At 42.0% G+C, this 11,871-nt stretch overlaps 1 protein-coding gene across 1 annotated transcript in view; it reads right to left on the bottom strand.

Moving 5' to 3' along the window:
- IPO5 (importin 5) overlaps positions 1-265 on the bottom strand; it is a 46,867-nt gene extending 46,602 nt beyond the window's left edge. Inside the window, exon 1 of the mRNA XM_054840332.1 lies at positions 69-265. Coding sequence (XP_054696307.1) covers positions 69-161 — 93 coding nt within the window. The 5' untranslated portion in view covers positions 162-265. The remainder of the gene's footprint in view (positions 1-68) is intronic.
- Positions 266-11,871: the final 11,606 nt, after the last annotated feature.

The raw sequence follows: 11,871 nt of genomic DNA on the forward strand, positions 1-11,871 counted from the left end.
CCGGCAAGGTCTGGGAGGTCTAACAGGCCGGCTAGGCGCCCGGGGCCGGGGCGAGGCGGACCCGTTACCTCGGCCTGCTTGCGGACCGCATTGTCTGGGCTGAGCAGGTTGCCCAGGAGAAGGTAGAACTGCTGCTGCTCCTGCTCCACCGTCGCCGCCATTGCTGCGAAAGGGAAAGAGAGCGAGGCCGGGCGGGGACAGGGAGGCGGGGAGGGGGAAAGCCGGCCTCGCCGCCAGCGGAGGGAAAGGGGGCGGAGCCTCCGCGCTCTGCTCCCGGCTCCCCCCTGGGGCCGGCCGCGCCAGCCGCGCTCTCGAGCGCTCCCATTGGCCGCGACGCACGAGACCTCTCCCCCGATTGGCCTGCCTTCTCTGTGACGTCCTGGAGACTCGAGGCGAGGAGGGGGTACTAGAGAGCGTCTGAACAACCGTCCCTGAATGGGGGTTTGTCTCCTCTTTTCTCATTGGTGCGCCTCCGGGCCGGAGGAGGGAGGCAGAGGCGGGGAAACGCCCCAAAAGGCACTCTCATTGGTAGGCGGCTCTGGCAGTCTCAGCGGGATTGGTCAGAGGCGCGGTCGGGCGGTGCGGGAAGGGAGGGGCCGCGCCGGGACGCCGAGCTGGGGCAGGGCAGTGGGGGAAGGGAGGGAAAGCGCGGGAGATTGCAAGGCGTCTCCTCGCGGGGTGCCGCCGTCTCCCTCTCCTGCTTGGTGACGTCGTGCTGCTCCGCCCCCTGCGTGCTCCTTCCCCCCCCAACCCCGAGGGCGGCTGGGGCGGCGGCGGGAGAGGTGTCTGTGACTCCCAGGTATCGGAGCCCTGCTGGGGGCGTGGGGGACCTTGCGTGTTACCTCACAGGGCGGGTAAAGGCACCGAGGGCAGTGACTCAACCCGGTCTCAGCTGCTTTCCGAGCGGCAGTTTGCTGAGGTGTGCGTGGAGTAACAGTCATCGTGGGGTCACACAACGCGGGAGAACCCAGCACGCGGCACACTTGTGGAATAGAGGCACGTTAAGGGTCGCGTGGCAGGTGCACATACGGGTGCAAGGCATAAAGTTGTAGTATCCAGCGTGTTGGCCTGCTTCGTATACATTTATATGGGTCCTCATCTAGCTGTGCTTCAGACGAGTCCAGTACCCCTCACGTACCTCTGTGTGTATTTTCACGTTCAGATGATTTAGTCAAAGCTATGTCAAATCTCAAACAACCGTCAATAGTACGCCACATTCACGAATCCCAAGTATGTTGTTGAATAACAGTGTGCTCACAGGGGATATAAGGTTCATAACATGCACGGTGAGAGGCTTTGAACGTTGCTGGTGGAGGGCTTTCTGCCTTGGGGTACCCTAATGAGCTGTTTGGGGTTCAGCCCTGAGGCAGAGGCTGGCCGAATGTGTCCTGTCTGGGTAGGCATTGCAGCTGGGCTGTGCCCAGGGGATGCCAGCGCTTTAAAAGAAAAAGGGAGCAGCCAGCGAGCTGGTGGGGAAAAGATAGAAATGTCTTATTGACTGAATTAAGAAAGAATAGGAGGCAGAGCTAAAGAATGATTTTAAGCTGTCTGAAAGCTTGGAAGGACCAAAAGTGAAGATGAATTACGAAAGCGAGCATGCTTTCTAGTGCAAAGTGCTCTTCTGTAAATGTCCTCAGACCCAAGCTACGTGGATTAGGCATTTACAGCCTGTCACAGGTTCTGGAGGGCCTTTGGATGTGATCTTGAAATAAGCACAATTTCCTGCCTTTCTAGTGCCCATAACATTGCATTTAGTAATATTGCTGTCTGCTTTCCATGTGTAAATGAACAAATGTATTTGCTTTCATCTTAACTTGTCTTAATGGTGATTTCACCATAAATCTGTGGTAGGATTATTACCTAAATAATGCAGTATCTGATAGGAGTTGGGGAGAGAATGTAAACTGCACGATATGGAAGATTGTTTTCTTGCCTGTGCTGTTTTTTCCATCTGCGGATGCAGGGAGTGAGTTGTTACATAAAAACTGTGTAGTTGTCTTTGAGAAACAGCTAGGCAAATGAAATCAGTAATTTGCCTAAGACCTAAAAACCAGTTGCCAAACCATCTTTGGAGTACCAGCGTTGAAAGTCAGAGTCAGTCAGAGCACCCTTGGGAGGGGAAGGCAGAAACAACCCAATGCAATTTGTTAGAGCAAGCCTAGCAAGAAACTCTACGTGTGTGTGTGTGTTCCCATTCCAGTGTGTATAATGATTGTTAAACTCAGGTAATATAATGGTCTAGGAATGCATTTGAATACATTTAGCCCTGGTGTTTAAAGTGTAAAAGGGAGCATCTGCACTGGGTTGAGAATAACCTGCTGGTAAACCCAGCAGATCAATGCTGTTCAGCTTCAAATCCTTACAGAGTTTGGTGAAAGCAGATTAAAAACTTCACATAGGTAAAAAACAGTTAAGGTATCGGAAAGAGTCCCAAGTAATTCAAAATGTCACTAATGCAATGTGATCAGAGAGTCTGCCACATCAGGTGCTTGTTCTCACCTGGGACAAGTTTGAAGCCAAAGTGTGGGAAGCAACCAGAAACTGTGCTGAAGAACCAGGTATCATCAGCATCAAAGATGGCTTGAACAAGTACCTGAGGAGAGGTCAAACAGATACAGCCATAAAGCAGTCAGCAGCAATGTTGGTGTTACTGGATATTGCCCAACTTCTGCAGTCTGTCTCAATTTAAAAAAAAGACAATACGAAGTACTAAAATCTATTCCATATGTTTTGAAAGAAAGGAAGATGTTCATTAAATAGCAGAGATCAAAATGACTACCTTCACCTTTTGTAACAGTCTAGACTCAAGGAATGAGTTGAACTGTAGTTCATCCAAAGAAACTTTATTGACATTTTAAAACTCAGATTGAGAAATTGGAAATTCAGGTCTTTGAAAAGTGGAAGCTTTATTGAAGTATCTGTTAAACTTGACAACTCTGCTAATGAATGGATTATAAAGAGAGGGAGAGCTGGGAAGCAATGATTTTATTATACCTGAGGAATGCTCTAAGGCTTCTGACAGAGTATTAGGAGATGTGGGATACCAGACAAAATGAGGAAAGGTGTCTCAGACTCTTGTAAAATACTTTCTGATGCTGACTTACAGGTGAAGGGTTTGACGTGTATGTATTACAACCTTCAGAAGCAAAGAATGAGGTGAAGGGAGAGTAGAAAAAAGATAAAGAAAAGAAGATAAAACAAAATAAATCCAAACCTAGTTACTCAGCATAGTAACAAGCCAACTGTGTCCAGAGTCCTTAACATGTCAGCTCTAACATATGAGATCTACCATACGTTTAAAGTGCCTGTTGATGGTCTGTATGGATTCCATATCCTCTACATATCACAAAAATGCAGCCATGATAGCCTGAGGGGCCAGAGAAAAGTTTAAAAAGTGCATGAAGGCAGATTTCCAGCAAAAGTCAACAAAATGGAGTAAGTGGATGTCAGTGGCAAGCTATGCTCTAGCAGGGGCTGGCCAAAGCTATCTTGGCAGAGCAAGCTATCTGCTAGGAGGACGCAGTGTCTAAGAATTGTTCTGGCCAAAATTTGGGGTAAGGCAAAGAAGTGCAAGCCTGTCAGTTATGAGCATCTGTAGTGGACTACAGTCTTCATAAATTCTTAGTTTATCTGTTTCTTGTATTCAGAGCTCAGGAAGGGCACAGTGGTCAGTTCCCATGCCCAAAGCACGGGGGTGTGGGATGCCTGTAGCTAAAAAGGCTGCTGACAGAGATGCTGCTCTTTCAACTCTACTCCAAGCAGCCCTGACCTGTGGCTTCCTGCTGGTTTTCTGTGTTGGGAAGGCACAGCTGGGCTTGATGGGGGTGACACAACTCTGCCTAGCCAAGAGCCAAGAGGAATACTAGGGTGGTGAGCATGCTGGGAATCTGGAGAATTGTCATCAGCCACTAATGAGATCCAAAGTTCTTGGGCGGGAACTTTCTGAAACCATTGGAATGGTTAATGAGCTTAATGACAAGACAGGGAAGCTTCACACGTAGATTATATGGCAGACCCTACACACTACAGATTTGAAAAGCTATTGTATCTGTGAAGAAGCTCTGAACATTATGTAGAGCTGGGAGGAGGCATCCCAGACTTCTTCCCTGCCAGATTTACTCACCAAAAGTCAAATATCCTTTACAGGACATTAGACTGAGGGAATTTTGCTCCACCCAGAAAGCAGAACTCACAGGGACTTCTATATATGTCCGGGAGTATTTTCTGACAGACCAGGTATACCTGATAAAAGAGTTCACGCTAACCTTACCAGAGACCACCAGACAGTGCAGAATGAAGTGTACTGGACTGGGATAACCTGTGGAGATAAGTGGCTACTCACATAGGACTCTTCCCACTGGTCATTTTACTGAAGAGATAAAGTGAAACAAGTAAGAGAGAAGGGTTTTGTGTGCATTACAGATAATACTACACTGAGGCTGTGCCTGCTGTATCATAAGACAAGGTGGATAATTTACTGAGCAGCCTGAGCTGTCGTACCAAGTGCTACAACCTGCTGAACTTCACTAAGCTGCACATGCAAATCCCACTGGAAAAACAGTCGTATGTATTCATCATGAATGTAGGCCTTTGAGTTTAAGACAGGACCATATGGTTTTTTTAATTTAGGAGGCACCTTTCCAACACTTAGGAAGCAAGTGTTTGTAGGACTGCATGATTTGATGTGTTGACAACACAGAGGTTGGGAAGAATGCAAAAACCATGGTGTTTGTATTGAAAACACTGGATAAAGTATGAAAATATAAATCAGTTTTTGTTGATAACAGCAAAGGTGGTAAGAAATGTAACTACTCTCTAAGAGACTAACTTGAAGACATAGGGGATTAGCTTGTACCAAAAATCAAACAAAAAATTGGTCATTCATAGAGTTCCTTTCTTGGAATTGAATTTAATTATTATTGGAGATTTATAGATGGCTTCAGTGGTATTGTTGCTTTTATTAGGGCAGATTGTCAAAAGCATCCATCTGACAAATTGGTCTGAACAGACCTTGTCACAAAGGTGTTGGGCAGGGTAAAGAAACTTTCTGACCCTCCCTGTGTTAGCCTAGACTACAGTAAAATACTTAAAACGACCTGCTAGTGCTTAAGATGCTGGTCTGTGGATGACACTTTTCTTGGCACAGAAAGGGAGCATTGTTTTTAAAAGCAAGATATGGACATGAACAGAATTACTCCAAAATGAATACATTGCCATTGTGTGGGCTATTAGATGAAACACCATTTCCTCAATCACAAATTCAGGGTCCCCAGGGAATGAATGGCAGTGAGATTTTTGTCAATGTGTCATAATATCCACGGTAAATGTCCTTTATCCCTAGAGGGCAAAACTTGACAACCTTAAAATGAATTCAGTATGAAAGAATGTAGTTTTGAATGAGTGAATGTTGGCAGGTCTGATTACATATTTATTTCTTTGGCAAGCCTCTGTGCTCAAAGCATCTTGCCAGGCTGCGCAGGAATAGGCAGATTCACAACCATTTTCATACATTTCTATTAGTTACTCGCTATCCTGTTTATTGTATAGCATATTTTATAAGCACACAGAATGAAAGTAAAGTGATTTTTTTTTTTCTGAGGCAATGAACAAGATACCATGGAATACCTGCTGAGCTCCTGCCAAAAATTTTGCTTTTCCTACTGAAAAAGCTGAAAACTGCCTGCTGTATCAAGACGATAACTTGACAGCCTCTTTGCTGTCAGCTGTACTTTAGGTTTGACATTTCATCAGGTATCATTCAGAGATAATGTAAAATCATGAAAACCATTGTGGAAATGCACTACTACTATGTCTAGGCCAGCTTGCCAGAATTGAGCTGTAGTTCCTGCACGACTCCCTGGATTGATTCTGCCTTACTGTTGCACAACTTGTTTTCTCCTTCCAGCTTCCCTATATGTGGGAGAAAAGAAATTGCTAAATAGTCAAAATTCAACCCATTTTGCTACATTGATAGAAAAATAGATCTTTCAGCAAGAATCAAATTTTCAATTGTTTGTGCATTAGGCAGAGCATTAATTGGTTTGGCATCTTAGTTGGCTTATAAATGGGAAATCTATTGGAAGGAAGCATATTCTGTAAGTGCATAATTATAACACAGTGCATTTCCAAATTACTAAGATTTACATGCCCAAAACATGTTGAATGTCAAATTTCATTTATTCTATGGTTTATCTCATAAATGACTTGATAATATTTTGTATATAATATATTGCATGTCACACCTTTAGAAAAGTTTAGCTACTGTCAACCTGTTTCAACACACCTCTGAAAGAACATTTTCAGATCTTTGGATTAAAAAAAAAGGTTAATTGCAAATTTAAAAGGTATTAGTAAGAGATTAAGAAAAACATGAAAATATGACTCAATGTAAAGAAACTATTAAATAATCCATATGGGGGGTGGGGGGAAAGACCTGAAATTCAATCAGTTAGTCATAATCTTTGGTAAGCAGATGGAAGAACATATGGACACAAGACAGGTAGAAAATTTAGTACAATTTGGTCAAGTGATAGAGTGGCAAAACCACCGATGTACTTTTGGGTTGCTCTAACAGAAGCATGGCTTCCTGGAGTGGAGATGATCGTTGCTGTGGAAGCATCACCTCGTGTGATCAGAGGAAAGTAGCAAACACAAGTGCAGATTACAAGTTGTGTATGTGGCATTTCCATTCCCTTTGATGAAAATTGAATGTGCTTATCACAGGAAAGACTCTAACCTGGAATTAAGGAACTGGGAGGATGCATTTAAAAGGAAAAACTAGAAGAAATAATCAGCAATTACCATGATAGATATTACAAACACAAATTACACTGTTGAGAGTTATATGAAATATTACATATCTTTACACATGGGCTAAATGAAAGGAAAAAAATCTTTTGACTATATTTTTCAAAAATTTCCGTTGAACTTCCTTGATCATATGAGGTCACATATGTAAGTAACCATGCTGTAATGTTAATAAAAGGTCTGAAATATGTTTGCACAGGGAACTTTAATTTTAGTATTTTCCAAATCCTGAGTCCTTAGCTTTGTAAACTTAAATATTTTTCTAGATTATTATTAAAAGTAAAAAATCTATTTTATGAGATTAAGACAAAGCATTGTAAAGGTATGGTCTTCACTCTGGCCTGGCTTTCCAGTGAGTGAGTATTGGAACCTGTCTCTATACTCTTCAGGTACTACAGATTAGTTCCAGCTGTTCTCGTGGGCAAAGCTGGTTTAGATGTGCTTTCGCAGAGTAAAAATCTGGCTCAACAGTGGCCTATAGGATTGTCACTCTAATCAACATTTTGGAGAAATTTTCTTGAAAAAGTCATAACAAGTCTCTATTCAGCATGTATGAATTGTAACTTTTTTTGAAGGTTGAGCAATATTTTGAAAGTGTGCTAAGTTAAAATGGCTTTTTCCAGAGACAGTTTATGTCATATAATTGATTTAAAAATTCCCTAGTGCAAATTTCAAGGCCTTCCAAGCAGGCATGCCTCAAAGAAAAACTTGTAAGGATTTTTTAATGTGGGCAAACCAAAATACTGTCCTTTAGTCCCATTCTTGGAAATGCCTAACTGTTCTGCATGAAATCAGAATAAAAGTGGTTGATACAAACATGGTAAAATTTAGCACAGGTTTTAGAATTCGATAAAATTAAAAAACTAATGGGGTCTCAGCTGATTTTGTATCATGCTTTAATTACCTTTTCATTTATAAGATACATAGCTGTGTCATCTCTTATAATTCTGACATCTTCCAGCCATTACATTCCATTCTTGCCTGTGGCTCCTGGGGTCTGTTAGACATAGAGTATGAAGTGGCGTTAGTTCCACTCACTTGTTTTTCATTATCCCTTAGAAACTGAAAGTTGTTCCCAAAGAAGAATGAAGGTCAAGTTGTTTAATTAAAAGAAGATTTGATTTTTTTTTTAAGTAGGGATGGAGACTGAGAACAGTCTGCAAGACATATTGAACTCCAAAGAGTTTCAGTTTAATCTAGTTTAGATTTAATTTAGTTTTAATTGCCCTGAATACCAAACTTATCTTAGAAGTCTAGAAAGTACTTTATTTTTCTTCTTGTCTCTTTTAGCTTCCTAACATTGCCTTTCTAGCTCTCTTTCATCAAACAAATCTCACATAAGCTATCTGTAGTTCAGGCGTATGTATTCTTTGTGCTCTCATTGAATTTATTTGTTCAGAGTCTGTGATTCTTTTTTATGCCAAAGACAGGGCACAATATTTGCCACTTCAGTCAAACTGAAGAGATAATATCAGAATTTGAACAATATATTGCTGGATCACGCATGCTCTTTGGGAAGAAATGTACAGTGTCTTTTCTTTGTTGTGCCTTACACCTTAATTAGCCCAAAATGTCAAGGTGCCAAGGTATTAGTTTGCGTGTCAATTGCTTCTTACTAGTGTAGCAGAAAAAAACAAGCTGAGTTTCTACAGCAACAGGAATATGTTGTTTAGTCGTAATCTCCTGTTATATGGTTCTAACATTTACATATTTTGCTATAATATGTAAATAATTGTAAATAGTGCAAAGACTTTTTTTTGTAACCAATGTGTTGAAGGGCTGGGTGCCTGAAAATACATGTTGGACTTTTTTTCATATGGTTCAGTAAAACGTACTACCTTTTACTCACCTTCTTTTTGTGGGGGAGATTGAAAAGGATAATGCAAACTGTAAAAAACTCACATAATATCATCCACTGCAAGGGGTGATGTGTTAATGGTAGTTTGCCGTGGAGGTTTTTTTCTAAGAAGATGATGAAAGACAGACAGATGTTTGATGAAACAGTTAATGAAAAAGGATGATGCTTGGAACAGTTGATAAAACAACTGCCAAAGGGGCATGTCCCATTGATGGATGGTTTATCTCTTTCAAGTAAGCTATATTGCAGGTAATAAATACTGGCAAACAGTAACGGCCATCTAAACAAAAGGTTTAGAAATCGCTATACCTCTGGTTAACCTTACCAGAGCAATATTTGCTTGATTTTGAAAGAATCTCATTATGGGTAAATAAAGGTCTTTTAACGAAGATAATATTTATCTAATGAAAGTTTTTTGTGGGACGGTATTTAAATGCTGAGTTTTGGTAAATAGAGTCCAATTATTTTTTTTCCCAGCATTTCTGTTGTTCCTAACATCCAACCATGGCAATGGTCAAATAAAATTATTGGAAAAAATTGGATGAACATGTTTTTTCTTTAAGATTAATGTAGTAAAATGGAATAAAAATTATCTGCAGGAAAGCATGATAAATTTGCAGAAAAGTCTCCTTCAGGGTTTTTCCTTGTTTTTCTTTTTCCTCAGATTACCTTTTTTTTTTTTTTTAACTTACTGATGCAAGTACTTCAGAAATGTAGGGACAGACACATTCTGTTGTTCTTAGAAATTCTCAAAGGAAATCGATGACACACTGGACCAGCTGGATCTGCCCTAGATTTTTCCCCTTAGGCATATAATGCAATATAAAGAAAAAAACTATAGAAAAAGTGGATGTGTGATGTTTTACCTCTGTGTTTTCTGTGCTTGTTATTTGGATGCTGGGCACGTTTCAGTCACTGCTTTTGTCTGCTACGGTCCACGTTTCAGGTCCTGGATGTGTTATAATTGTAGAAGTCTTCCTAGGCAACCCATGCGTAGCTTGGAAAGTAGGTTGTTTGGAAAAAGGGACAGAAGGAGAACCTTTTCATGACTCTTGCTATATTTGGCCTCCTTTGGTGCCATAGTCATAAATAAATGTGCTTTCCTTGGGAGGATATAATTCTGTTTTGGAAAATAACAAAAAAGATCCAGAAGAAAAAAATCATAATGAAGTACCCCTGGGAAAATTCAGTGATGGAGGTGGCAGGTGAAAACTTAGAATTGTATTAGGGTTCCTCCTGTGAGTCCGAAGGTCCTCACTCTTGCCTTCTCCCCTGCATGCTTTGCTCCTATGTGGTAAGGCATGTCTCCTTACACTGGGCGCATCATCCTCTAATATCAAGCATCTGCCACATGCCCATCTGGAATATCTATCAATGAGTGATGACAAAGCATCTGAGATATTAAACTGGAGGCACTAGGGCAGATGCCTTTCTCCAGCTATTAAAAATAGAAGTTTGAGAGTTCCTTCCAACCTGCTGACTTCCCATGAAATGTCTGGGTTTGCTTCTCATTTCAGAGAGGGTGCCAGATTAGAAGGATTGTAAGCTGGACTCAATATGGCAATTTTTGTTCTTAATGGAAAAAATTTTAACATAATGAGTTGGTTGTTTATCAGTTACAGAAAATATCACCTGGAGGGTATCCTGAAGTTATTTCCCAGAAGGAAATGCTCTTTCCCCAGAATAGATTATGAATTCAAATAGACCTCTGCTTATCCTTGGTAATGTTAGGCAAAAAAACAGCATGCTGACCCAACAGCATCCTGCTTAGTATGTAACGTTCTCCAGGCAACCAGCAGTTCTGCCTTGGTTATACTGAGTAGTGCTCCCACATGTCTCACAAGTTGTTTACGTGCCGCAGTGCAAATGAGTTGTCCGATGAAAGCATCTGCTTGTGAAGTGTATGTTTCAAGAACTTTTAAAATTGTTAGATCTAGAAAAGTGTGAGGTTCTAGCAAGGAGAAAATTATTTTCCTGCTAAATCAAGGACTGCAAGATTTTTGTGGCAGATAATAGTTGAACTTCCCAGGTAAAGCACAGTCTAATTTGTGATAGCAGCAAGCAGCTTTGAAGACATGACATGCAAGGTGTGGTTACTTTGACTAAGAGCACACATCTTGATGTTTTAGGCGAGAAAATGCTTGGCTGTGATTCATCTTATTAGCCCATTTTAAGAAATGTGCGCAGCCTCTGGGACCACCGCCCATCTAGATTCAGGTGATCACGCTCTGAGGGCCATTAGCGTTGCCTCTCGCACACATGCAGCATACACAGCAGGAGCAGCTTCCATGCTATGATTTGGTTCGTCTCTGCTTCTAGAACTCTTATGCTGTGTGAGATTTATTTGCATGCCAAAGCCGCTCAGAGCCCGTAGAGCCGGCTCGCTCTTCTCTCCAGCAATGTCACCACCTTCCTCCCAGTGCCTGTGACTGTCAGCAGTCTGCCCACTTGTTTCTAGTGCATGGCTGGTCTGATGACAGCTGGCCTCCTTCAGGGTTGGCAGAGCAGGCTTTGGGAGCTCACAGAGAGAAATTCTGCATCTTCCTGGAACCGCCTATGCCTGCAGAGGGTCCACGTTACCATGTTATCTATGGGGGATGCTATTCCTTGCACAGCGAGAGCTGCAGGCACAAGTTGCTGTTGCCCGAGGGTCTTCATGATGGGGAGGAACAACTTTCCTGCTAAGAGGAGAAAGATGCAACATCGAGGCTCTGGAAAAAAGGACCCTCAGTGAGGAGGCCTTGTGCAGGACAAACAGAGCCACAGCTGGATCGGACCACTCACATGTCATGGCCAGTGTAAGTCATGCAGCAGAGTGGAGACAATGTGAATGGAGCAGATGAAGGTTGCCCAGGAGCGCTGGGCTCACTGGATTCTCAGGACACGCAAGCAATGTCCGGTTCTTCACCTAACTGGGGAACGCCTGAGCACTCCCAGAAGAGAGAAATAGCACAAATAGGTTTGGAGAAGAATCAGAAAAAGGGTTTTCTTACAAAAGTGAGACAGATTATGGGGTTGCTTAATTGAGCTTCTAAATTATGAACAAATGTGGCTAAATAATTTTCTCTCATAATGATTCCCTAATGAAAAGGGCCTTTACCTCAAGGACTGGTTTTGAGATTAGCCAAATTTTCCAAGAAAACCTCTCTGAAACCAGACATTTTTTATTTTCCTATGGAATGAGCCCCAAGCAATGATTTTGCACA

This window comes from Grus americana, chromosome 1 (assembly GCF_028858705.1).
Source record: "Grus americana isolate bGruAme1 chromosome 1, bGruAme1.mat, whole genome shotgun sequence".
Taxonomy (NCBI): Eukaryota; Metazoa; Chordata; class Aves; order Gruiformes; family Gruidae; genus Grus; species Grus americana.